The sequence below is a fragment of the Micromys minutus genome (assembly GCF_963924665.1).
Source record: "Micromys minutus genome assembly, chromosome: 11".
Classification (NCBI taxonomy): Eukaryota; Metazoa; Chordata; class Mammalia; order Rodentia; family Muridae; genus Micromys; species Micromys minutus.
In genome coordinates this window covers 48818968-48846348 of record NC_137980.1, presented here as the reverse complement: position 1 = coordinate 48846348, position 27381 = coordinate 48818968, and the positions used below count along the sequence as shown (strand labels likewise).

General features: G+C 51.0%; 1 protein-coding gene across 1 annotated transcript in view; it reads left to right on the top strand.

Moving 5' to 3' along the window:
* Positions 1-27381, top strand: part of PPP1R16B (protein phosphatase 1 regulatory subunit 16B) — a gene marked incomplete at its 5' end in the record, with an annotated part of 64622 nt that overhangs the window by 34287 nt on the left and 2954 nt on the right. The window contains 8 exons of the mRNA XM_080924872.1: positions 8836-8906; positions 15092-15237; positions 17443-17546; positions 19323-19447; positions 23536-23661; positions 24219-24294; positions 25419-25548; positions 25637-25805. Of these exons, the coding sequence (XP_080780998.1) occupies positions 8836-8906; positions 15092-15237; positions 17443-17546; positions 19323-19447; positions 23536-23661; positions 24219-24294; positions 25419-25548; positions 25637-25805 (947 nt within the window). The remainder of the gene's footprint in view (positions 1-8835; positions 8907-15091; positions 15238-17442; positions 17547-19322; positions 19448-23535; positions 23662-24218; positions 24295-25418; positions 25549-25636; positions 25806-27381) is intronic.

The following is a 27381-nucleotide window of genomic DNA, read 5'->3' as shown; positions in this document are numbered from 1 at the left end:
GATTCTTTTTTGTGGCAGAATAATATTCCACTGCCTGGAATCCGTGTGTCTATTCATCAGTTGATGGGCGCATAGGCTGTTCCTACTTTGGGATTATTAAAGGCAATGCTACTGGAAATGTGAGTGTATACGTTTATTTTGTTTAGATTTTTGAGGTAGGGTTTCAGTGTGTACTTCTGCATGGTCTTCCCAAACACTGACTGGGGTTACTGGTATATACTCCCCCTGCCCACATCTTCGGGCTTCTGTGTGGACATGCAGGCTCAGCCCGCTGTGCCAAATTGCTGGGTCATAGGATCATGTTTGGTCACTTGATTTTTATTCCAAAGCAGCCGCACCCTCTCATATCCTACGAGCAGTGGGTGGGAGCTGTAGATACCTCATATGATCAGTGATAATTGTTCTTTGGTGCCTGCTCTTGTAGAACAGCTAATGTCTGTGGGAGAAGAGGGGCTAGTTCCTGGGCCCGGGGATGTGACTTCGAGAGAAGCCAGCATCTTTCTGGGCTACGCTTCACCATGGCTGACTCATTGCCCAGAACCCCAGGAGACTGTTAAAAGAGGCTAAAACAAATCTGCCACTGAGAAACCACCCTTCCAGTTGACTGAGCCTCTGCCCCCAGCCCCAGGAAGCCACGACTCCCTGGAAGCAACTATTTCTGGCTATTTCTGCTCCAGGGACGAGCAGTGGTGGGTGGAAAGTTGAAGTTTCTCAGTGGAATGATTTTGGAAGCACAGTTAACCAATGTGCTGAGGGCTGGACCCACTGCAACCCCGTTAGCACATTGAGGAAGGAAAACCAGATCACTATGGGTAGGGTTTTCCATGCAGGAGGGACAAGGGACAGCTGGAGGGAAGAAACCAAGGTGCTTGGAATTGAGGGTAGCAAGGGGTCTGCCGAGGATGGAGGTGGCAGGAAGGTGGCACCTGGGTTGGAGCTCTTTGCAGAACTGTCACTGCTGCCATGTGACTTTGGGCTGAATGTCAGCCTCCGTACCTGGGGAACCTCATTTGCAAACGGTAATAACAAGGCTGTAGCAGTGACTGCGTCACCATCTCTCTCCTTTCCCACGTGATGTTCTAGAACACCGAGCTCTGCTGGCAGCCGTCCTGACCTTATCTTGCACCTTTTGCCATCTCTTCTGTGGTTTTCATGGCGTTGGTTTTTTTTTTTTTTTTTTTTTTTTTTCTTTTTTTTTTTTGGCAGAGTGGTTTGGTGTGCCGGCTTTGGAGCTGGCCAAGCCTGGGTTCAAATCCCGAGTCTTGGGATGACAACATGGCTCAGTGAGTAGAGGTGACTGCTGCACAAGCCTAACAACCTGGGTTTGATCCCTGGGTTCCCTGTAAAGGTAGAAGGACAGAGCCAACTCACAGAGTTGTCCTCTGACCTCCATACGCACACGGTGCATGTATGCTTCCTCCATCTCTGTCTCTTTCTTTGATACACACACACACACACACATGTACAAAGACACATAGACACGCACAGATACACACACACATACATATACAGATACACACAGTAATGATGTTGATTATGATGTGGATGATGATGATGGTGATGACGAAGACGGAGAAAACGATCTTCTCGATAAAGAATAATCTTTTCAGTCTGAAGCCCCTCACACCTCTCTGTTACACCCCTCACACCTCTCTGTTACACTTGGACAAGTCATCTCACACGCCCAAATCTCAGGCTCAGCTTCCCGTATATGTAAAGGTGCAGTAGCGGCCTCGGCTCTCAAATCTTCCCAACTAGATTGTGACGATTGGTTGCTCCAATGCCTGGAAAACACCCAGTGAGCACAAGGTTCCGCACAGCGGGTTCCGGGCTAGAGGGGTGAGTGGGGGGCTGGGGTCAGAGAGAGGAAGGAGCATCCATCGTGTCAGGGAGGAGGCGTGATTGCCATCTGGTGCCACAGCCCAGAGTGGAGGCCAAGTGAGGTGGGGCCGATGACTCCCGAGGCCAGCGTCCAGGTCTCCTCATGTGGCTAACCAATGCTAGGGAAGGACACTGGCTCCCTGCTCTCTGCTAACCCCTAACTGATGCTTTTTAGTCACCCAGTCGCCCTCCTCCCTGGGGAGCCTCATGTCTGTAAGGGATCATCTCTCATGATGGCTGGGGGGGTAAGTAGCCGTATGGGGCGTGAAGGTGGTATTCGGTTGCAGTCTGAAGGATGAAGAAGAATTTGCTGGCCCAGGGTGGAAAGAAAGGTTTCAGATGCAGGTGGAGGCTCGGGGCTGGGAGTCCCGCTTTGGGTGGTTTGAGAAAGACAGAAGCCAGCGTAGCAGGAGGAGCCCGAAACAGGGAGGGAGCAGGTAGGGCTTGGAGGGCGACCGAAAAGAGGAAATGAGGGTTGGTGCCCATGGCGATGATGCCTGTTAAGTCATTTGGTTAGGTAGCAGCAGGCAGGCCTTGGGGAGATGCTTCTTGCTCAAGGTCCACCTGCTGTGGGCCGACCCTGTAGCCTCCTGGCCTCATTCCTCAGGTACAGGGGCAGAACCTACCTGCTCCCCAGGTGGTGTGTCACCATGGGCGCTCGCTCAACAGTAAGTTCTGGGGAACGAGATAGGTAAGCCGTCAAAGGGAAACACAGTCTTGTCAGTGATGCTCGCCCGTGAAGGCAGCTGCTACCAGCTCTCTGAGGAGAAGGCCCCTGTGCAGCCCAGCCTTGCAGCTGGGAAGGCAAGGAGCAGATGGCCTTCCTGGCCCAGATTCCAGCCAGATTGCCTGGGAGGTGTGGGTGTAGTGTATGTGTGTGGATGGGGGGGAGCCAGGAGCAAGACATGTGGGGGAGGGGAGCAGGAGCCACCTCATGCCATCTCTGTGGGTTATTCTGCCCATCAGGGAACAGGGGTGCCCTCCAGGGCCTCTCTGTGGGCTTTAACCAGCACTTGTCTGAGCCCCCTGGAGAGAGGCCCTGTCCACCTGTGGGGACCTGCCTGAAAGCTTGTGGGTGATTTTCAGTTCCCATGGCAACAGCCCCAGCATCCAGTGCCCAGCGCCGGTAGGACCCAGCTGCAGCTCACCAGTTAGTTTCAGTGTTTATTCTCTTGGAAACTGGTAATGGTGACACGTGGACTATCTCTTGCTAAATCTGCACAGCATCCCAAGAACAAAGTCCTCACTGGATCCCCATTTCATAGCTAAGGGCCCGAAGGCCTACCGGCCACAGCCAACCACATACTTGAGAACAGATGGTTCACTCGGACGAGCTGATAGCTGAGACTGGAAGGCTGCGTCTGGTAGGCAGGGAGCAGCCTCAAGTGTAGCAGCCAGGAGAGAGGCTGGGACTGCCGGCTAGAAGAGAGAGAGCAAGTCCCTGTTGTCTTTGTGCTTCCTGAGCCCCTGTCAAGCCTTAGACCCCAAGTTTCCTCCCCAAGGCTGTTCAGGATGCTCATAGAGTAAGACGTGAGCCTGGAGCGGTAAATGCAGGGGCTTGGTATAGCTGAGTAGGATGCATTCCATTCGCGTAGACTTTGATGGCCTCTGAGTTGGTTGAGGGGGTAGCCCTATGTGGGCCTGTGAGGTGCAGGGCCTTGAGAACCAAGCATCTGCAGACCTTGCCACACGGTGCTGCAGGCTATGGGTCCGCACAGTCTTTGGGAACACTTAGCTCTGGGATGAACATGGCCAGGCTGTGATTCTTCTGTCCTGCTTGTTGTGAGGCCTGGAGCTCTTCCGTCTGTGTGGAGGCCAGAGGTCATCTGATGCTTAGCCCGCCTTAGAGGCATCCAACCTGTCAGCATCAGCTTGGTTCATGGAGCTGAGTCGTAGATCCTTGGCTTCTGGGTCCCAGCACCTCAGAAAACAAAAGACATTGGACAGACAAGCACAGAGTCTCTTCTGGCTGAGCCCGGAGAAAGAGAAGCCAAGCTGGTGGGGCTTGGCTCCAGGGAGCTGGGCTCAGAGCCAGGTTCTGGCCTCCTAGTGAGGGCTGCCAAGGGAGCCTTGGCTCGTGGGTATTAAGGGTTTCTCAGAGCTGGAGATGATCTGTCCCACTTCTTGGGATGAAAATAACTGCCCGATTTCAGGGTAATTACACGGCTTGGGCTCCCACACAGTGCAGAGAGCCCCCCAATAATTACTGTGTGGATGCTGCTGTTGGCAGCCGATGCTTATTTTCTGCCTCAGTGTCTCCTGGACAGGAAGCCTGGGCCATCATCTGCTCTAGACAATGCAAATCTGCTCATGTGAGCAGAACCTTCTAGAAACACGTTCTGGAAAGGGTCACGATGGCCACTTCTCTCCCCAGACCATCTGTCAGGCTCGGGACACCACAGCCAGCCCAGATCTAGCGGGACCTGGGGTAGTCGGTGACTATATTAGTAACTACTTATTCCTGTGACAAGAACATCTGACAAGGGGGACTTAGGGGAAGAAGGAGCTAGCCTACATTCCGCGGTACAGTCTGCCATGGAACGGAAATCGTGGTGGCAGAGAGAATGGTTGCTAGCTGGTCCAATTGTATCCCCAGTCAGGAAGCCGAGAGTGATGGTTGCTGGTCCTCGGCTCTCTTGTCTGTTTCATTCAGTCCAGGACCCCAGCCTATGAGATAGTATCACCGAATTCAAAGTGGATCTTCCCCACTCAGTCAGACATCTCCGGAAAAGCTCCCATTGACATAACCAGAGATGTGTTTCTACAGGGATTCCAAATCCAGCCAGCAGTGGGGACTGATTCTCTCTGTGGCTTCTCTGTCATCTCCTCAAGTAGCCCTGGCTAGACCCACCTACTAAGTTACACGCTCCGTGGGAGGCACCTGCTTGTGGGCAGGGTTTCCTGTCATAGCCGATGTCTGAAGCGGAAACTTAAGGGTTCCTTTGAGTCAGTCGCGTTGGATGGTGTCTTGTTGGGGCAAACACATGAAAGAGTGTTTTCCTGAAGTGGACACAAGTGAAAGGCTAAGGAACATGAAGGAACGTTTCACTAAAGCAGACACAGGAGAGAGGATGCTCTGCTAAAGCAAGCCAGTGAAAGGACACGTGATGAAGGGTTCTTTGCTAACAACACGCGTGTATTGGTCTGCCTCACGTCGCATGGTTGAGCTCCATTTGTTGGGACTTTGCGAACTCAGGCTGACTGGATGCAGGTGCTGAGGCAGGGCACAGGGAGGACGAGTGATGTTTGGAGGGTATAAGTCGGGTTTGACGGAGTGAGGGAGACGGAGCCTGGCTTGCTGGCACAGCTAGCTGTGCAGTGCTCCGGTCTTGAGTCTTCACTGATCTTCACTTCCCTGAGAGAGGCCCAGGGGAGGACTTCCGGTGCTCCTGCTGCTGCTTCCTGCTGACCTGAGCTGAGGCCTTGTCACTGCTTTTACTAACTGGATTCTACTGAGACTGCTGGCCTATGTGTGAAGTGTTTACAGGTGGATCGAGTTGCCGCCCCTAACCTGTGAACTGAACTGCCCATTTCCAAAAAAAAAAAAAAAAAAAAAAAAAAAAAAACACAGACGGCGGTTGCTCCAAGAACCTTTCTAAACCTTCTCCACCCCCGGCCACCTATATCCTTTCCCACTACCCCGGCTGATGGTGGGCTACAAAAGAGGTTACAGTGTTTAAAAACCATCATTAAAAATAGGATTTGAAAAAAATTAATGTTACAGATGTCTGTGTGTTGGGGTTAGCACTCAAGGTGGTCTGCAGCGGACTAAAATAGATCACCTGTATGTATTTTCTTAATATTTATTTGTATTTTGTGCATGTGGTATTTTGCCTATGTGTACATCTGTGTGCCCATTGTCCAAGAAGGCTAGAAGAGGGCATTGGGTCCCCTGGAACTGGAATTACAGACAGTTGTGAGCTGCCACATGGGTGCTGGGAACCGAACCTGGGTCCTCTGCAAGATCCGCAAACGCCTTTTACCACCACACCATCTCTCCAGCCTGTGCCTGTGTCTTTGACTTGAGGTAGGGAATTGCCAAGGATGTCAGGGTTCTAGAGGAAGGCGTTCCCAAGGATTCACTGTGTGTCAGAACTCAGGAGCAGAGTCATGGGCACAGGCTACATTCCTTCCTTCCTGGGCTAGAGTGCAGCATGCAGAAAGATTCAAAAACTGTAATCTCCCGGTTAGGCAGGTGGGAGCGTGGTATGGTTGCCCGTGAGATGCGTAGCGGGAAGAGACCAGGGAGTCTGAATGAGCCCTAAAGGATGAAGAGTGTGGAGCACAAGTGTGTGTACATGTATGTGTGTAGTATGCCATTACACACATGCTTAGAGGCATGTTAGCGAGATGGATGGTGGTGCATAGATGGACAGACAGATGGACAGATGGATGAATATATGCATGTATATATGAATATGGACAGACAGACCGATGGATGGATGGATGGATGGATGAATATATGTATAGATAGATAGATAGTCCAAGTCTTCTATGCAGTGAGAATCTGCTCTGCAGAAGCTCAGAGGTCAGAGGAAGTGTGACGTTTGACACAAATGACTGTTGCAGAAAGTGTTAGGAGCTGAAGAAATGAAGGTGAAGAGGCAGACAGACAGGAGTAGCCCGCAAGCCCTTCACTGCACAGCTTCAGAAGAAGCAAGACTTCAAATCACAACACGAATGGCGCCCCGTGGGATCGGGCAAGCCGGGATTGTATCGTGTAAGACCTCGTACGGAAGGCAAGGGCGGAGGATGCTATTCTCTGAGTAGCGGGGAAGCAGGGAAGGGCTTGAGCATTTGTGGTGAAGATGATTTCCATTTGCAATGCCCGAGGGCTGCACTGTCCCCCTAGAAATCCCCGTGAGGCTGGGCACGCTTAACTTCTCTTCCTTCTACTTTGTACCACACGCGGCTGCTGTGCAGAGTGGTGTACACTGGGTTTTACATGGGTGTTAATTCCAGTTTAAATAGCATGGCAGCCAGATGTGGCTCCATCGGGGACAAGCAGCTGATGGTTTTCACTGGGACTGGGCAAAATCCTGTCACATACATGCCCCGGTTGACATTTTCTTGCTGAGTTGAGGCTTCAACTTCCCCTTCACACAGGTTTCTATTTATGCTGAGGCCAGCGTGCAGTGGGCTGTGGTCTAGGGGCAGGGTCTGTGAGGATGGAGTTGAGCAGCTATCCCAATCCCTGCTCCTGACAATTGAAGGCTGTCCCGGTGTCCGTTTCTTGTCTTTTCCCTGGTACCTTTGAGGCTGTTGATTGACACTTGTCCTGCAGCAAACCACAGCTCCCTCCTTAGCTGCTCTCTCCACCAGAGAGTCACATTGCTGAGGAGATGCATGAGTTGCCGGCAGGAGACAGCAGCCACCTTGGGTGTTTGTCTGTGACCTTGACTCATGTGAGTGGGGTGTGAGAGGGCTCAATGGCATGGCCATCCTGCTCCTCCCACAAGCAGGCTCCCATCCATGCCCTTCTTCATCCGCACCGTGACAGGTCCTTCCCACAAAGCAGCTCGTATATTCTGCTTGTTTACCTCAGGCAATCGTTCCTCAACCGGTCCTCTGGCCCAGAATTCCACTTGCCTACTCACCGTTCAGACTCAGAAAGCTGGAGCCAGGGCAGCCCTCCTAGCGCCCCTTAGATGGAAGATGGTCCAGAGAGAGAGAGAGACAGAGAGAGAGAGAGAGAGAGAGAGAGAGAGAGAGAGAGAGAGAGAGAGAGAAGGAGGGAGAGACAGAGAGAGAAGGAGGCAGGAGGAGATAGCGCTGTGGTCTCCAGTGAACTCTGCTGTCGGCCTTGTGGGTAGCTGAAGGCTGGACATGGGGAACCCCTCTGTGCTGAGCAGGGTGGAGCCATGCAGGCTGACAGACTGGAGAGCTTCTTGTTTTACCCTTTGCACATGGCTTCTAGCTGAGATTGAGACCCTGGACGGGACAGGGTGAGAAGAAAAGGACAGTCAGGGGATAGGAGAGGGGCTTCTCTAATTCTATTTGTACACTCCGATTTTCCTCACTTCCCATATCTGCCCACCACCTCTGAACACACACACACACACACACACACACACACACACACACACACACAGAAGCGTGATGGGCATGTGGGCACCTGAAGTCTAGGACAGATGTAAAACCTCTACCCCACTTCCCAAAGGTTCAGTAGATCCAAAGGAGGCATTTGACACCCACTGGTAAGCTGTCATGTGTGCGGGATAGAGCTATGCTAATAAAACTATGCCTATAAAACCACGCACTGATCACAGACTTGATGCTAATCCCCAGACATGGCTCAGCTTGACGTCATGTGACCCCATGTGAGGTAGAGTCAACATCATTCCCACTTTAAAGATGGGAAAACTGAGGTGGTGAGAGAGAAGTCTGTTGATCATGATTGCCCTGTCAGTAAAACTCCAGGGTGTAGGTTTTAGGGACAAAAAAGTTCTTCATATTTGACAACCTAGCTTCTCAGCTCAGCCAGGAGTAGTGGCACCTCTGTTGAGTCAGCTCTTCTGGAGAGAAGATGAGGCAGGAGAATTGTAAGTTGAAGATCTTCTTGGGTGACATAGCAAGTTCCAGACCAGCCTGGGCTACTTAGCAAGGCTTTCTCTTAAGATAAAAGAGGTCGGAGGTGTAGCTCAGCAGTAGGGCACTTGACTAGTGTGCACCAGGTCCCATCCCCAGCACGGCCAAAGAAACCAAACCCTCCAAGTGCTCAGATCAGTGACTGGCTCTGCGAAAGATGAGACAGTTGTCAATCAGCACTTGTATGTGTGGCCCTTTCTGTGCCTCAGTTTCCTCATCTGTGAAGTGGGGATGCTGTTAACATCTCATTTGGATGTTATTGGGAATAAGTAAGACCATCTGCGGTGGGGTCTGGAAGAGGGTGGGTTTTTCTGGGTTCCCACGAGTGAGTGACAGGAGCCTTATCCCTGTCCTTTCCTCTTGCAGTGCGCTACTTCCTGAAGAACAAGGTCAACCCTGATTTGTGCAATGAGGATGGACTCACAGCTTTGCACCAGGTAAGCAGGCCGCCCTGGGGTCCTCTCTGCTCCCTGATAACTGGTCTTCTCCCCAGGGAAGAGGGGACATGAGACAGGAACACAGAGAGCCCAGCTGAAAGGCTATTGTCCTTTGGAGATGCCTGTGCTGGTCACAGACAGACGGTCAGAGCTGCTGGGTGTATACACACACACACACACACACACACACACACACACACACACACACACACGCAGTGACAGGCTCCGAGGACAGGGACGCTTTGTCTACTGTGCCCTCACAGCCAGCTGAGAAAATTTGTGCAGAAGTTAAGAATTGACAGAGAGCACTCACAGCCACCAGGGCATCCCACTCGGCCTGAGGACAAGGCTGATTGTTTTGTTGTCTAAGGTCACGTGGCCAAGACCTATGACCATGAAGTGGGTGCTATCAAACACGTATCCTTTCCAAGGGAGGATGGTGACATCCCTCCCTGCCTGGGGACAGCCTTGGCTGTCACCACCCACATAGAAAGCTTTGTCTTCCGTGGCCAGCCTCTAGGCCCCAAGGGCCAGTCCTGCCAGAATTGTTTCTGCAAAAGCTGGAAGTTTGCTCTAGTCTAAAGCTTGATTGTGTCTCCTTCCTTATGCTGAGGGTAAAGAATAAATCTTGGCCGTTTTGCACAAGACCCTGAAGGCCCAACCTGTCCAGTCTTCGTTCCTCCCCATGTCCTTCCCTGCCTTTCAGGTCCTCCACGGTGGGCTCCTCCCCATCAGTTCATATTGCCCATGCGTTCACTCAGTAGTTCCTGTCCCCACCAAGAGCTGGGCTGTGGCAGAGGCACTCTCTTCTTCCAAGTGACCTGTCCTCTCTTGTCACTTAGCACCAGTGTGACACTCTGAGATCACCTCATCCCACAACACAGCCTGTATCTTCTGTCCGCTGTCGTGTTCCAGCATCTTTCCTCAACAGGCGCGCGCCGAGTCAGGGAAAGGCCACACTTGATGCTTCCCTGTGCCCATCGCCTGAGTTTCTGAGCAGATGGACTTGAGGGTAGCCTGGTGGGGAGAAACCCCAGAGACAAACCACACATATCTGCCCATGAGATTCTGGGACAAGGCCCCGCCCACAGCACTCAGCTCTGAGCCTGAGGGCTACCTGCATGTACTCTTGGCCCTTACTGTCCTCCAGGGCCTTAGGCACCCACACTTAGGCTACTGACTCAGTCACCTCACTGGGTCTTGGCCAAGGACACCCCCCCTCCCAAAAAAACCCTTGGGCTTCATTCACTCCAAAGTGCTCAGGATGCTCCAGAGGCAAGATCCTCGGTCTACCCTGGATTCGAGACCTAGAAGGCAACCACCAAGGTGGAGCAGTATTCACCAGCCACAGGCCTAATGATAGGCTAGAGATGGATTTAAGGTCTGGAACTGTCACTCACTTGTACGTGACCTTTGACAAGGTCCTGAAGCACTCTGTGCCTCAATGTTCTCTCCTGTGAAAGAGAAACCGTCTCCATTTCCTTGGGTTACAGAGAGAATTGAATAAGAGATGTAAAACCTTAAGCAACACTATCTTAAAATTTTCTTGCTGTGAGCAGACACCATGACCAAGACAAGTCTTATAAGGACAACACATAGTTGGAACTGGCTTACAGGCTCAGAGGTTCAGTCCATTATCATCAAGGTGGGAACGTGGCAGCATCCAGGCAGGCATGGTGCAGGAGGAGCTGAGAGTTCTACATCTTCATCTGAAGGCTGCTAGTGGAAGACTGTCCAGGCAGCTATGCTGAGGGTCTTATAGCCCAGCCTACACCCACAGTGACACGCCTACTCCAACAGGGCCACACCTTCTAATAGTGCCACTCCCTTGGCCTGGCATATAGAAACCATTACAGACACCAGAGTCTATGCCGTAATCAGGCTGGTGAGAAGGCTCCGAGGCTAGGAGTGCATTCTGTTCTTGCGGAGGGCCAGAGTTCAGTTCCTAACTTCTGTCAAGCTCACAAACACCTGTAGCACCAGCGCCAGGGCACCTGACACCCTCTGTGGACCTCCATGGGCACCTGCATGCATACATACATGTATATGCCTACATACACACAAACAAACGTATACACATAATTAAAGATTTTTTAATAATCTTCTTAGAAAAGATTTGAATTATGGGGCTGGAGATTATGCTGCTCAGAGGTTAAGAGCACTGGCTGCTCTTCTAGAGGTTCTGAGTTCAAATCCCAGCACCCACTTGGAGCTCATAACCATCTGTAATGAGATCTGGTGCCCTCTTCTGGTTGCAGGCATACATGTAGACAGAACAGTGTATACATAGTTAATACAGAAATCTTCTAAAAAAGATTTAAGTTACCATTATAGTCTTTCATGTGCCTACTTCACAAAGCACTTCAGTGGTATATCTCATTTTGATCTTTATAGCCACCCTCCGAAACATTGTTACCCTGTTTTACATCTCAAGAAACTGAGGCTCAGGGGCAGCTCTAGTCTGTAGACCTTTTCACAAAGATGGAAGTAAATGGTCCATGTGTCTGTATGGACCAGCATAATGGCCACAGAGTTCTGCGGTCAATGTGACAAGAACTAGATCCTAACTCTTGCTTAATTTTAGTGAATTTAAACACAGATGGGCCATTTTAGACGTCCAATCTCTGGGTTCTAGGTCAGACGGTGAATCATGGCAGAGCCAGGGCTAACAGCAGTAGCCTTCTGTCTGGACACCGTGGTTAGAAGAGCCCCAGGGCTCTCTCTAGGTGCTATCTTTGCCTTCATGAACTTTTAGGGGCCCTCCTTGAGTTTGGGGTTTCTTTTATTCCTCACCACTTTACTTTCTCCTCTTCCTTGTTGAGCCTTTGACTCCCTCAGGTGGAGCTTTTCTGGGCGGGGGTGGGGACACTGATCCTCTGGGAGCACACAAGGACAGGAAACTGCCCAGAGTCTGAGCTTAGCTATGTGGCACTCACCCCTAATGCTACCACTGTCACTCTTGCCTTGTGCCCACGCTGGCCCACAGACTGTCATTCTCGGTCACCCACAGTCCCTTTTGCTCACCTGCTCTTGTGTCAGGCAAGGGACAGGGAGTTAGGAAGTGGCCCTGCTTACAGACTGTGTGGCGTGATGTGACCACAGGCTAGACATAACAGCTGGGGTACGATGCTGTGTGGTCAGCATTCACTCTGGGAAGGCAGAGGTATCTGTGCAGCTTGAAGCTCGAAGCTAGGTGGCCTGCCTCAAAAGAGAAGTGAGATAGGCTTCCAAGAGAAGGGACCCCTGAGCTGGGACTTGGAGTGAGAGCTTATGACTGTGAGTGGTATATGCTATGAGTAAGAGTTTGCCAGAGAGAAACGGAACAGCAGTTAGAGCAGAGAGAACACCCACGGAGGCTTGAGAAAGCTGCTCAGCCTTGCAAGCCTGAGTGTAGGGGAGCAATCAAAAACGCAGAGGAGGTGGGGCTGGCCAGGCCGAGAACGGGACCTTTGGAGGCAGACAGTTCGGACTTCAACGCTATAGATTGATTTTGTTATTGTGTGGGTACTGTCTGTCTGTCTGTCTTTCTTATTTGATTAAGCTTTGTAGGATCTTGCTATTCAGCGTAGGCTAGCCTTGAACTATGATCCTACTGGCTTACCTCCCTAGTACTGAGAGTGTTGGGTGTGTGACTTTGTGCTTCTTTGGGCCAGTGGGGAGGAGAGGACCCCCTGATGTGGTAAATAAATGAGAGGGGGTTACCAGTTCCCGAGCTGTCCCTGCCCCAGTCTCTACTGTCCAGTGACGGGCTTTGTACCAGTCCTCTTAATTTCAACCACAGCCCCCAGGCTTGTTTTGAGGGTTAAACGTCTCCATGAATGGCCAAAGCACTGCCTAGTGCCTGGTTCTCATAGGTCTCCCAAAAGTATCAGCCTTTATTGTTGATAATGAAATGTCATGCTGTGACTCCCCAGCTGTGTGTTGTCACAAACAACGGGAAAGGCTGGGACCCCAGCAGAGCCTCTGAAGGCTAGCCAGGCAGCTCAGGTCTGCTTCTCCTGGACCAGGGGAACGTCTGAGAGTTGCAGAGGCCACGCATACAGTAAAGCAGAGGGTATGAGGAGGCAGAGATAATGCAGGGGATGCTGAGCAGCAGGGATGGAGACAGACACTCAGGAGCAAACACTCAGCTGGCTCCCGACTGGATGTGGGAAGTGAAGAGGCAGAAGTCAGCCTACTGCAGGTGCCATCTCCCATCGTGGTTCTATGGTGACTGCAGGGCCGGCTCCCCACCCACCCCCAGCACACACACACACACACACACACACACACACACACACACACACACACCACTCATCCTCACAGACGCCCCTGCACCAACCCTGGGGTCACTTCTGCAAGACTCCACAGCTCTGGGTCTGCAACGCCCTGGTCCTATCTCCTTACTTCCTTTCTCCCATTGCCTGGCTCCAGTGACTGTGTCTCCCTCTACTGGTCATATTGTGGTACTGCATGTTTCTCCTGCCCCGTGAGACAATCCAATCAAGCCCTAAAGGGCTGATCTTTGCCTGTCTGTCCAGAAAAGAACCTTCAGACATAGACCAGCCGGTAGAAAGAACTGACTCTGTGGCGCCACCTGTACACACGGCTGCTCTTTTCCTGTGTGTTCTGGTGCAGAGTCCTGGATGGCTGGGGATATATTTGGGGCTGTGGTAGTGTCCCACCCCACACTCACCTGGGGTCAATAGGCTTACACAGGAGCCCCTGATCTTTCTGTTGGCCTCCTACTCTTCTCCATATATATATATTTACTTATGTTGGCCCTTAACTAGGCGACCTCAGCATAGCCTCTCTCTGTCCCTCTCAATGTGGGTGTATGCCCTTGCACAAGCAATTGTATGCACCTGGATGCACACACACACACACACACACACACACACACACACACACACACACACAATCTTTCATATCTCCTGTTGCCCTGAAAACCAAACCTGGCTTATCTGGGCAGCAGGGTGAGCCCATGTCCCCTGATACACCTGCAGAATGGACACTGACCCATCCCCTGTCCCCACCTCTGATCTTCCTGGAGAAGGCTGTGTCCCTTGGGGAACCTTTCACTCCCTGTCCCTGGAACCTGTGTTCTCTTGGGGGAGCTGCAGGATTGGACCCTCCCACCTGACTGGGGCTCATCCACCTTTGGCCATGACTCCATCCAGGTATGAGCACAAACTGGCTGTCTCTGTGACACACAGGCTGTCTCTGTGACACAGGCTGTCTCTGTGACACACAGGATGTCTCTGTGACACACAGGCTGTCTCTGTGACACACAGGCTGTCTCTGTGACACAGGCTGTCTCTGTGACACACAGGCTATCTCTGTGACACACAGGATGTCTCTGTGACACACAGGCTGTCTCTGTGACACACAGGATGTCTCTGTGACACACAGGCTATCTCTGTGACACACAGGTTGTCTCTGTGACACACAGGCTGTCTCTGTGACACACAGGTTGTCTCTGTGACACACAGGCTGTCTCTGTGACACAGGCTATCTCTGTGACACACAGGCTGTCTCTGTGACACACAGGCTGTCTCTGTGACACAGGCTGTCTCTGTGACACACAGGCTGTCTCTGTGACACAGGCTGTCTCTGTGACACACAGGCTGTCTCTGACACAGGCTGTCTCTGTGATGTGCTTGTACCCGAGCCCCCAGAACCTGCTGGGAGGAGTCTCAGTTACGTGTGGACCTCTGTAAGATTGGCATTCCCGGATCTGAAATTCTTAAAAATCTAAACAGAGATGCAGGGTCATACCTTAGAGGCTGCCACCCCAAAAGAAGGTATGGGCTGAGACCCCAAATTCACCAGAGCATCCTGCTTGAGCTGAAGGTTGAGGTAGAGTCCCCTTAAAATGTCGCCCAGAGAAAGCTCTCTGGGGTTTTAAAAGCTCATGCAAATTGTATGCAGCCCCACTAACATTCATAAAGACACCTTATAGCTGACTGGGCCGTTTGCTGAGGCTAATTTTCTCTTTCTCCTTATTAACTTCCCTTAAGAGCTGTGCAGCACCTCACCCAAAGTCACGGCAGAGCCTACAACAGGGAAGCGATGCAGCTGAATTCGAACTCAGGCCCCGTCTCCCCCAACCTCCTCGGGCTCTCTTGTGGGGAGCGCGTGCGGTGTGTCCCCACCAGGGCATGGGCCGTGCTGGACCTCACTCTGTCCCCTGTGTCCCCCTCCAGTGCTGCATTGACAACTTTGAAGAGATTGTCAAGCTGCTGCTTTCCCACGGCGCGGACGTGAACGCCAAGGACAATGAGCTCTGGACACCATTGCATGCTGCAGCCACCTGCGGCCACATCAACCTGGTGAAGATCCTCGTTCAGTAGTACGTGCCCACCCCTCCCCGGGGCAGCCGTGTGCCCCTCCACAATGGCAACTTCTATGCCCATTAACCCCCTTGCCCTCCTTCCTGCCCTTCCATCCCCCCTCCATCTTTTCCCTGACCATCAGTTTCTTTGGCTCCATCTTCCTGTCCACCCCCCCCCCCCGACTCCCCTTCTCTATCTCTGTATCTTTACTGCTTTCTCTCCATCACTCCTCACTTCTAGGTCTTTTCTATGCTGTGTCTTTCTTTTACAACTTCTCCTCTTTTTGCAGTTTTTGGGCCGTTAGGCTTCTGGCCATTTTCAGGGGTACAGCCCAGGCTGTCCCCTAGTTCTTTGTCACCACCATCCATCTCTGAAACTCGATTTGCCTTGCATAGCCTACAACTATTGACCATGACAACTCCTCCCGTCCCTGTCTGTACCCACCAGGCCCTCACTCCAGACGGCTGTTCTCTCTTCTCCTCCTGCACCAGCAGCTCGTTTAAGTACAAGCAATGTTTATCTTTTTGTGACTGGATTATTTCACTTAGCACAGTGTCCTCAAGCTCTGTCCGTGTTGTGGAGGGCTCAGAGACAGACTGTGTATCCTTTTGCCCATTGATGGATGTTGGTAGCTGCGACCCTTTGGCCACCGTGCACAGTGGTGCTGTGGACAAGACTGTTTCCCATCCATTTGTAAATATACCCAGATGTGGAACCGCTCTATATCCAGATGTGATGAACCATTTCTAACTTTTAAAGGGATTTTTCTATTGTCTTCCTAGTTCCCCATTTTATATCCTGAACAACACAGGTCCTGTGCCAGGCACTGGGCACATGGACTAGGAAAGCAAGGCTAGTGGGTGGGGTCCTATTGATGGCATCTGAGTTCAGGGATGAGGTATGGAGAGCAGATGACTGTTCAAACAGGTCTTGGCAGAGCATCAGGGACCCACCAGACGCCTCCCAGGAGGTCCCTGAGGTCAGGGAAATGGCAGCTTCGTGCACTTTCCTGCTGGTCTGTATTGGAACCACCTGAGGCATGGGGGTAAAATGCACGTTTCCAGCCTCCTGGGTTCTTTCAGGGCGATGGAGAAAACCCACGCAGATGCTTATCATGTTCACGGCCACCCAGGGATTTCTGCCCACAGCCACACCTGGGTACCCCTCTCATCTCTGCTGCTCGGATAAATACTCTGGCAGAGCACAGCTTAGGGGTGAAGGGATCTATGCAGTGGCCCACAGTTCCAGGTTACAGTCCTTCACTGTGGAAAATCAAGGCAGGGTACTTGAAGCAGCTAGTCACAGCTCAAGGGCAGAGAGCAATGACTTCACAGATTGCTCAGCGCTCTTAGAGTTCTCTGCTCACACACGGGCCAGCGCTCTCAGTTAGCATTCTCTATCCACACAGGCCAGGGCCCAACGCCCAGCAACAGAACCACTCACTTTCAGGCTGGGTCTTCCAATGTCAATTAAAGCAAACAAGGCAATGTGCCCATGGGCCAGCCTGATCTAGACCATGCTTCATTGAGCCTCTTCCCAGGTGTCATGTCACATGACCCACCACAGGTGCCATTGGCCTGAAAGGGTAGCTTTTCCAGAGTGTCCCTGGGCTCTGTCCCATGTTGTTGGTCAGCTCTTTGGGTTAAAGGATTCAAAGAGGAGGTGTATGCAAACTGGTGAAGGTTGGCATAGAACATGGAATAACACATGGCATAGAACACAGAACCTGTTGACCCGGCAGAGACCTGGGTTTGAGCTGTGTGGCCTGAGACGTGTGGTTGAGCCTTTCTGAGTCATTGTATCCTCTTGAGTGAGGTGAGCCACACAGTAGCACACTTCGGGGAGATGCCTTACAATAGTATGTGCAAAGGACTTAATGTCTGGCCTGGTTTCAAGAGGTAGCAGGTCAGAGGTTCTGTTTCTGTTCGTACCATTTCTATTATTGTTACCAAAGAGGGCTTTGCCATCTGTCAGGAATTGCCTGTCTGCTGATGGAACTCATCTGAGACCTTGGTCCTCTCCTGCTAGGACCTTGGGATTCAGAAACACTGCATTCCCCGGATATGGTGGGAAGGGAAGGACATCACTTAGCGGGGACACATCCCAGTGGTCATGGTTGCTGGGGAGTGTGGCAGGGCTGTGGATGAGAAGCCAGATGGTGGAAGCAGCCAGGCCAACCCAGACACCCCTTCTCGGCTCTCACTCTGACCCTCTCTCCGCAGTGGGGCTGACTTGCTTGCTGTCAACTCAGATGGAAACATGCCATATGACCTCTGCGAGGATGAACCCACCCTTGATGTCATTGAGACCTGCATGGCGTACCAAGGCAAGGGGGAGCCGTGTGTTATACCATGGGCATCGTGCGGTACTGCAGGGGACATGGTCTTCGTGGATAGGGACAGCACATCGTCTGGCTCTGTACCTGCCAGCCTCGTGCTCAGATCCCAGTAACTGGGACAGGTCCTTGTTATCATTGTCATCTGTATGGTTAAAAGATAGGGACATGAAAGGGCCTTGGAACGCACACCGCCGCACAGAGGGGGAGATATTGTTCTCCCTGTCACCCACACACACGGGCGGCCTCAGCTGGCCTCCTCTCCTATCTGTCAGCTGTGACAATCAATTCAGTCAACGCTCACCATAAAGATGTGTCCCCATTTGGGAACATGGGGAGAAGTCAAGAACATTTGGGGGTGCTACTCAGTGCCAGGCACCAAGCTGGCTGCCAGGGGCCTGGATAAACAAGATGTGGGCTGTTCTTGGCTCACAGTGCGCTGTGGAGGGAGATGCCTATAATAGCAGTACCTGCCTATCCCAGCTCCCTCTGTGCGTGCCTGCAAAGCCCCGTTTGTACCAAAGCTCTTAAATCCAGACCCGTAGCTGTAGCCCGAGGTCCTGCTCAGTCCTCTTCTCGCCGTGGTCTCCACGGGATCTCCACGATCACTAGCAGCTTGGATCCCCGACTCCCCGGCACCTGCATTCCCCCATGAGTTTCCTGTACAAAGTTTTAAAGTAACTTTTGTGCCGACCCAGTGAAGCAACGGACTCCACAGTGGAGTCATAAAAGCCGTTGGAGTCTAAAGGAGGTCGATCGGGTCATCCTTCAACATAGCTACCAAAATACTTTAAAATGTGCCACATAGAAGCCACTGAGTCTTTCGAGGGTTGCATGATGGTTTCTGTTGGTCATAGGCTCATGGGTACGGCTCATTGTTCTGATGGTAGGAAATACTGACTTATGTAAAGGTCAGTCAAAACAGGCATGTCACTTGTTTTAATCCCTTCACATTTACAGATTGCCCCCAAGTTCTACCCAAGGGAACTTGATCCCATGGTTTATTTTTGTTGTTGTTGTTGTTTTTTTTTTTTTTAATGGGCCATTGTGTTCTCTCCTTAAGGCAGTAGCTACGAGTAACACAGGTACACCTTTGTTAGCCAGAGATTTGGGCTATATAACAGGTCTCTCTGGGGCTGGAATGACCCGTGACTGTAATCTTAGCATATAGGAGGGCGAGGCAGGAGAAGTGTCACAAGTCTGAGGCCAGCCTGGGCTACAGAGTGAGACAAAAAGCAAAAGTCTGTCTGGGTCCTAGCTCTTTTCCAAGTCTCCATTTGAAATTAGTATCTTCACTGATTTAGTCATTTTCACAAAAAAGAATGTGTTACCTCTTTTGTATGGTGCTGAAAACTGTGTATATGAGAGAAAGGAAGCCAACAGACCCTCGTCAAAAAGGGTGGTCAGTGGGCACCAGCTGGGGGGCGGGGGTGACATACGTCAGCACCTAAAGAATGAGGCGGAGCAGCAATTGAGGCAACTAAAGGTGAGGGGCAGGTGTTCCAGCTCAGCAGGTAGAACAGCGGGCATAATGTGACTGATGTTAATAAGAGGCCTACTAGGTTCCAGGAAGAAATGGGCCTTGCCCTGTGAGTTAACCCATGGTGTTGGTGTTCCACAGACCTGGGGGCAAAGATCTTGGGCATATTTGTGCATGGGTGATTGGCAGACTCTGGGGGGCAGGAGCTGTGCCTTCCCTGTGTGCCCTTCCCTCTCTGCTTGGGACCCAGACACGGCCCTGTTGAGTAACCTCGCACCTCTATACAGGTATCACCCAGGAGAAAATAAATGAGATGCGAGCCGCTCCTGAGCAGAAGATGATTTCAGACATCCACTGCATGATAGCTGCGGGCCAGGATCTCGACTGGATCGATGGCCAGGGTGCCACACTGGTGAGGAAACCAGCTAGGAGGTGTGGGTTGGGGGCAAGGATCAGAAACAAGACCAGCTAGGACTCAACTGGGTCTGATTCCTGGTAGGATGAAATCCTGTACACTTGAGATGTTGGACCTCCTCCAGACCTGGACTATAGACTAAGGCTCAGGGTTCAGCCTTCTCTCCTGGGGCTGGGTATCAGGATCCCTGTGGCTTGGCTTTGATGTCTGCCTGTGTTGTTTCCATGGCAATGAAACAACCTTACCCTCTCCTCAGGGATTACCATTTGCCCATTCACTGGTCCGGCCTTCCTTTGCCTCCTGTGCCCTCGAAAACCATGGCCCTTCTCATTCACCTTTCCCTGAGGTCACCATAACAGAGTCTACCCATCACTCCATCATTCCATCCGTCTGTCCATCCATCCATCCATCCATCCATCCATCCATCCATCTATCCATCGATCCATCCATTCATCTGTCTGCCCGTTTATCCATCTATCCATCTATCCATCATCCATCCATCCATACATCCGTCTGTCCGTTTATCCATCCACTAGTCAACCCATCCAGTCAACACAGTGTTAGAACCTCCTCTGTGCCACAGGCTTTACTAACCCCTGGAGAGAGAAAATGACAGAGCCTCCCTCTCTCCCTCAGAGCCAGCTAGTTTAGCTCCACTGATCCTTATAAACCAGCTCTTACTCGTCAGTGGCTCGAGGAAACTGTTCTTTCCCCGAGGCCCAACAGCGGAAGCTCAGGGTTGGGGAAGGTTTGCCTCTGCGATCTTTAAGTGGGAAACCGAAACGGAGCTATGGAGATCCCCACTTTAAGGACTGGTCACTGTCCTAGGCTTAGGCAGATCATGGGTATCTGGGAGCCCAGGGGCTCGGGTTCAGTAGGCAGGGCCCAGCACTATTAGGCTAACCTCACCGCACTTAGAGCTGACTAGGAGCCTCAGATTTGTTGATGAGGCTTCTCTCACTTATTCCTGAGCTCCAACCTCTGCTTCCTGCCCACGGCTGTTAGAAAAGTCTCTGCTCAGATCTCCTACCGAGCTCAGCACTAAAGAATGGGATGAGGTATTGATACTAGGTGCTGCTGACCTTACAGTGACCCCAGCCACCGACCGACCAAAGCATATACCAAATCTTTTTAGTAAACTGGAGTGTAAAAGTATCGTTTATTCGCTTGAAATAATTGTTGTCTCCAAAACTTACTGCCGTGGTCTGCCAACCTAGGCATAATTCTGGAAGTTTCTAGTCTCCGTACAACCTTATCTAGATCTAGAATGTTTTCCGTCTCTGAGACTTGCTGCTGAGTAAGCTCACACCTTCCTAGTTGATACTGGACTCTGGCTGGCTGGCTCTACTCAGCTGTTCTGGCTCAAACTCCTCTCCAAGCTGACTGATTCAATCTGGCTCCTCGCTCAGCCTCTGACTTTTCACTCTTTTTGGCCTCAAACTGACTCTGGCAGTCTGTTCTAATCTTCTGCCTCCTTCTTCTGGCTTCTCTGTCTTCATCTGTGTCTAGCTTGCTCTTCTTCTGAAACCTGCCTCTGTACAATGTTCCTCTCTGCATTGCTCTCTTAAGCAGCTTCCCTTTCCTCTCTGTTCTTGTGAGAGTCGGGCACATCCTATTCTGTCAAATCTTTCTCTGATTTGTCACTTTGTCTGCCACTCAATTAGACTCCGCCTCCAAGCATGTTTGTTTCTTTCTACAAACTAACTTTGCCTTCATTGTATGGGATTAAATGTGTGTACTAAGAGCTGAGCCACACCACAACTAGAAACAGGTTTTTGCAGAAAATAACACAATCTCAGGGTCCGAAGTGTGATCAAATGTCCTGCAACACTGGAGAACAGTGTCTTCCTCACAGAACAGCTGGGAGGGCTGAGTGACATTCAGCAGGTGTGGAGCACAGTCGGAGAACTCAGTATATGCTGATCACACTTTCCTCCTCTCTGGGCTGTATCTCTGCATGTATGTTAGGCAAATGCTATCCTTCTGAACTACATCCCCGCCCCTTATTTATTTCGGAGACAATGTCTTGCTATACGGCCCAATAGGACATTGATCCCATGATCCCTTTGCCTCTGCCTTCCACGAGGTGGGACTCCAGGCAAGTGCCACCAAGCTGCCTCCAGCAACCCTCCTCCTCATTACCAACATCCCTAGATGAGTCATACTTTTCATTTCTGCATAAGTGCCTGCGGTGACCCTGCGCTTTGAGGCATCTGGCTGGCCAGCGGGTTCTATTCTCCACAACACAACTGGCGAGCATCAGACATATACATTAGACAGTGTACCAGAGATTTATTCCGAAAACTAAAAAAAGGAAAACCTGCCCTTATCAGGACCCCAGAGCAATCTCCCGATGGAGGAAACATGTGACCACCAGGGCCACATTCTAACCCAAGCTATGACTTCCATCACAGACCCCAAACCCTTCCCATCCTCTGGATCATTCTCAATGTTCAGCTGACCTCTCTAGATGATCCCCCTTATGGCTGAAAAGTGGTTTCTCTTGATCCTCCCTCATTCTCCCTCTTTCCCTCATTCTTAGGACACACCCTTCCCCATGCTCACCACCTACTGCTAAGCACTTTCCCTCCTGAGGGATCGAACGAGTGGGAACAACTGAGGTCTCTTGGGGGCGGCGTGACAGGCAGCCCTGAATGGCACAGAATAGAAGAGTTAAGGTCTCAGTGGTGGCTCAGGCCCATAGTCCCAGTGAATGTAAACACCAAGGAAGGAGAACTGTTGCAGGATGAGGCTATGTTGGGATACAGAATAAACCTTTTATCGTTGAATGAATGAATGAATGAATGAATGAATGAGCGAACGAATTAGTTGGGACCTCAGCATAGGCAGTGTGTGTGTTCCCATTATAAGTATCAATTACCTATTGCTTTATAACAACCAGTCCTACAGGGTAGATTCTTTATAGTAAACATGTAGAAGTAAATATTTAAAGTTCACTCTAAGCTCCCGGTGGGTACACACACGGCTCTGCACACACCCAAGAGCTCTGGATTCATGAATGAAAGATACGCACACTCAACCTATATATTTAATAATCCTTAACTAGCTCAATGGCTGGGCACTTCCAAACCTCCCTGCAGCTGGCACATGCCCCCCCTCTGGTATTCCTGAGTTAACACTTTCTAAATCTATATTTTATCTTTGCTGCCATGTTTCCTTCTGGACAGCCCTCCACGGGGGCTGCTTTCTCTTTGCGTCTACACTTCGGCCGCATCACCCTTCTGCTCCTTCATGGCGTATTCTGTCCTAGGCCCCTGTCATGGCAGACTGTCTTCTTCTCCTTCCCCTGTGTTTCTTGCCTGGGAATCCTAAAAGTCCCACCTCTGTCCTCTGCCCAGCCACTGTCCACTGGTTCTTTATTGACTAGTCAAAAAGCCAACTGTTGGCCGGGACCCACAGCAGCTGTGTGGATTCCTGCGCGAGCATAAATCAAATGCCCAACATAAACACGATGTTTCTGTGCAACAAGGAACTAAGAACTGCTTAGCTGAGTGACTCTGACCTGCCATTTCCCAGGTCACATTTGAAGCTGGGTCCCTTCATGGAGGTTCCTTTGCACAGCTGCCGTTAGTGTTGGCACTTGGCAGAAGGCCTCAGTTTTTTGCCTCCTTAAAACTTCTCCTTGGTGCTACCTGAGGTGGCTACCTCCTCCCAGATGAATCCAAGAGAGTATAAAATAGAAGCAGCTATGGCTTTCACGCCCCAGCCTCAGAAGTCACACAGTGTCGCCACTTTGTAATAACCTCTTGGTTAGAAGCGGGTCACTCAATCCGGGGTCCGTTCAAAGTCAGAGCAGCCAGATCCGGTAGGCTCATTTCCAAATGACCATTCCGGACCCCTAAGACGCCTTCTTCAAGGCGAGGTAAGGAGCCCGTCTCTCTCTACCCTTCTGCTTTTTATTGTACACATAGCAATCCCTGCAGCCTTCCTTCACGATGCTACCTCATTCTGTCCCAAGGATTTGGTCTCAAGGATGCTTTGAGGCTCAGGGTGAGAAAGGACACTCTGCCTCTACGTGTGGGGCCAGCCCTCTTAGGCGCGCCAACTTCTTTCCCCTCTTCCAGCTACACATAGCTGGAGCCAATGGATACCTGCGGGCAGCCGAGCTCCTCCTGGACCACGGAGTGCGTGTGGATGTGAAGGATTGGGATGGCTGGGAGCCCCTGCATGCAGCCGCCTTCTGGGGACAGGTACTTCCCACCCACCGCACAGTAGTCAGGTACCAGGTAAAGCTGCTGATACCAAGTCCTTTGGGCTGTCGGTTGGTGCAAGAGAGCTAGGACCCGCTAAGCCACGGCTACAGTGAATATGTCGAATATGAGAAGGCGGCAAGGGGGCGCTGCAGACACATTAGCCAATTGCATCCTAACAGGATGAGAATCAACTCTGTCCAGTAGAAAACCCCCCTTGATTCCTGCTTTGCATGATTTTTCTAGAGTGTTTTCCAGATGTGATTTCAGCCTCTGCTGCCATTTATGTTCACCCAACAGCTGTGGAATTACAACTGATTCCTCCTGCTGCTTCTCCTCCTGTAGTAACCCAGGCATGCTGGGAGGAGGTGCCAAGCCATCACTTCTGACAGGGCTCTCCTATGGCTCCAGGGTCCAGGGCCTTCCCTGGGAATCCCCTTTCCTCCATGACCTTTTTTGGGAGGAGTCACATTCAAAGAGGTCTTGGGTACTCTCTCCGACTCCTAAGCTTCCTGATTCCTGGGTATGGGGAACATGATCTTCTTCCTGTGTTGCAGATGCCAATGGCAGAGCTGTTGGTGTCCCATGGAGCTAGTCTCAGTGCCAGGACATCCATGGATGAGATGCCAATAGGTAAGACAGCTTAATACTTTGTGTGAACATACTCACTAGTTTTTGATGGTGAGTAGATATATGGTTGAACATGTGGCTGCATAGATAGACAGATAGATGGATGGATGGATGGATGGATAGACAGACAGACAGATAGACAGAGATGGGTAGATAAACGGATGGATGATGGATAGATGGATGGATAGATAGATTGATGGACAGATAGACAGACTGATAGACAGACTAATAGATAGACAGACAGGCAGACAGATACAGAGATGGATATATACACGGATGGATGAATGGATGGATGGATGGATGGATAAATGGATGGATGCGTAAGGTAGACAGGAAATGGGATGTGGGATAAAATGATGTATGGATGATGGATGCATAGGTGGGTGGATACATAAGTAGATGGACAGAGGATAGAGAGATTCAGTGGATTGACTGGTGAACCCCACCAGTCAATGGGGATCTCTCAGCGTTACTTCCTTTCTTGCTTGAGGGACCTGCTTCTTTCTCTCAAAGTATCAGAGAGACTTGCTGACTCTCCCAGAGCCTGTCGAGGGCTTGTGTCCTGGCTAGCTTTCCTGTTCTGGTAAACACTGACCAAAAGCAACTTGGGAAGAAAAGGTTTATTTGGCTACCACGTCCTTGTCATAGTTCAACTCAAGGCTGGCGCTGATGCAGAGGCCGGGAGTAGTCTGCTTACTGGCTTGCTCCTACGGCTTATTCCCCTGGCTTTGTTATAGAACCCAGACCTAATTGTCCAAGGGTGACATGACCCACAGCAGGCTGGTCCCTCCCAGATCAATTATTCATCAAGAAAATGTCCCCTATAGACTTGCTCGAAGGGCACCCTGATAGAGACAATCCCTCAACTGAGATTCCTTCTTCCCAGATACGCCTGGGTTTGTGTCAAGTTGACAAAACCTACCAGCTGGGTCCCTTAGTCTTAGCTGGGAACTCCAGGAGTTGGGAGCCCAGGTCTCCCTTTCTCACACCCCTCAAAGGAAATTAGCAAGGGAGTCGATTTCCTCACTCCCTCGAGGTTCTCAGAACTTCTGGTGGGTTTGCATTTGCGGACCCTGTGGTACAGAGCTCCTCCCCTCCTTCTGCAACTGATTCGTGTACTCCTTTAGACCTGTGTGAGGAGGAGGAATTCAAAGTCCTGCTGTTGGAGCTTAAACACAAGCATGATGTGATCATGAAGTCCCAGCTGAGGCACAAGTCATCCCTGAGCCGGAGGACGTCCAGTGCGGGCAGCCGTGGGTGAGTGACACAGGCAGCCAGGGCCTCTGCACACGCCTGCCTATGGCTCCTGGGCGCAGCTTCTCAGCACCTCCTCTGTCCTCCTCAGGAAGGTAGTGCGTCGAGCCAGCCTGTCAGACAGAACCAACCTCTACCGGAAAGAATATGAGGGAGAGGCCATCTTGTGGCAGCAGCGGAGTGCAGCCGAGGACCAGCGTACTTCCACCTACAATGGAGACATCAGGGAGACCAGGACAGACCAGGAGAACAAGGACCCGGTGAGGGACCTCCTGCCCTGATTCAGTGTTGGCCACTGCTTTGGGACAAAAACAGGGGCCAGCTTGGTCCTACCTCCTCATCTGGGATGCGTCAGAAAGGAAACAGCTGGGCAGTGCCCTTAAGACGCTGGCTCCTGTCTGATGGTGGTGGCTAATGTTAAGGAAGTGACCCTCGGGTACATTAGTTAGAACTGACACATTTTCACACGGGATGGCCTCCTAAGTGGCAGAGACAGAGAGACTGCCCTAGGCCTGGTTGTCTCCCAGTGTATCTGGTTTTTGAGTTCCCCAGTAGAAAGAAAGTAGCAGAAAGAACAGTTACCCCAGGAGCTCAGGGCTGAAACCTTCTTTTGCTGGGACCTAAGGTTTGAGAATGGTGTTTCTCAAGATGCCATCTGGTTGAAGGAGGTATTCTGAAAAACGTAGGAGGGCTCTGGGACAGTCTCCGAGAAGCTTCAGCTTGGGTGTCCCTTTACCTTTATTGTGGCTTCAATCTCTGTCTCTGTCTTCATAAGCCTTCTTCTGTGTGCTTGTGAGTGTGCATGTGCATGTGTGTGTGTGTGTGTTTGTGTGTGTGTGTGCATGTGTGTACCTTTGTTTTTTATTTAAGACATATCTCTGTGTGTGTATATGTGTGTGTGTGTGTGTGTGTGTGTGTGTGTGTAGTGTATTTACGTCTGTGTAGTGTATTACAGGTGTGTGCATATACACTTGAGTGCTCATGCCTGTGGAGGCCACAGGCCAATGTCTGGTATGGCCTTCAGTCATTCTCCACTACTTCCTTTGAGGCTGGGTCTCTAACTGAACCTGATGTTCACTGGTCAGCAGGACTGGCCAGTGCTCAGCACCATTATTGCCACATATATATAAGCTCATCCTAGTCTACAGGGATGGACTGGGAGCTTACCCAAGGCTTCAGCAGCTTCTTGGATTCTACGGTTGGGCTATTGTGGTTCAGAGGGGTCTTCCACACCTTTAGTATTGATGTCTTTTACACCTCCAGCCAGGAGCTTCTTACCTGGCTGTGGTGATGGATTAGAGGTGAGGATGAATCTTGAACTCACAAAACATCTGCTTCCCCAACAACAACAGAGGAAATGCCCTTATCCTAACTTAGTGACAGTTGCAAAGTAAACTACTGGACTCAGACATTGAGTGTGTAATTCCCCCCCCCCCCCTCTCAACAATAGACCTTGAGATTTGAAGCAATTTTATGTTTATAGAAAAGTAAGTGGAGTGCTTCAGGAGATATTAAGTGTTTGCCATGCAAACATGAGGACATGAATGTAGATCCCAACACACACATTGGGGATAAAGCTAACCAGGTGTGATGGTGCATGCCCTTGATCCCAGCACGAAGAAGGTACAGGCAGGTGGATCTCTGTGAGTTCAAGGCAGCCTGGTCTATACAGTGAGTTGCAGGATAGCCAGAGCTTCATAGTGAGACCCTGTCTCAAGAAAAGAAACAAAGAAGTCAAACTCAATGATATACACATCTATAATCCTAGTGCCTGGGAGATGAAGACAGGAGAAGCCCTGGGGCTTTCTGGTCAGGATAGCTGAATTGGTGAGCTTC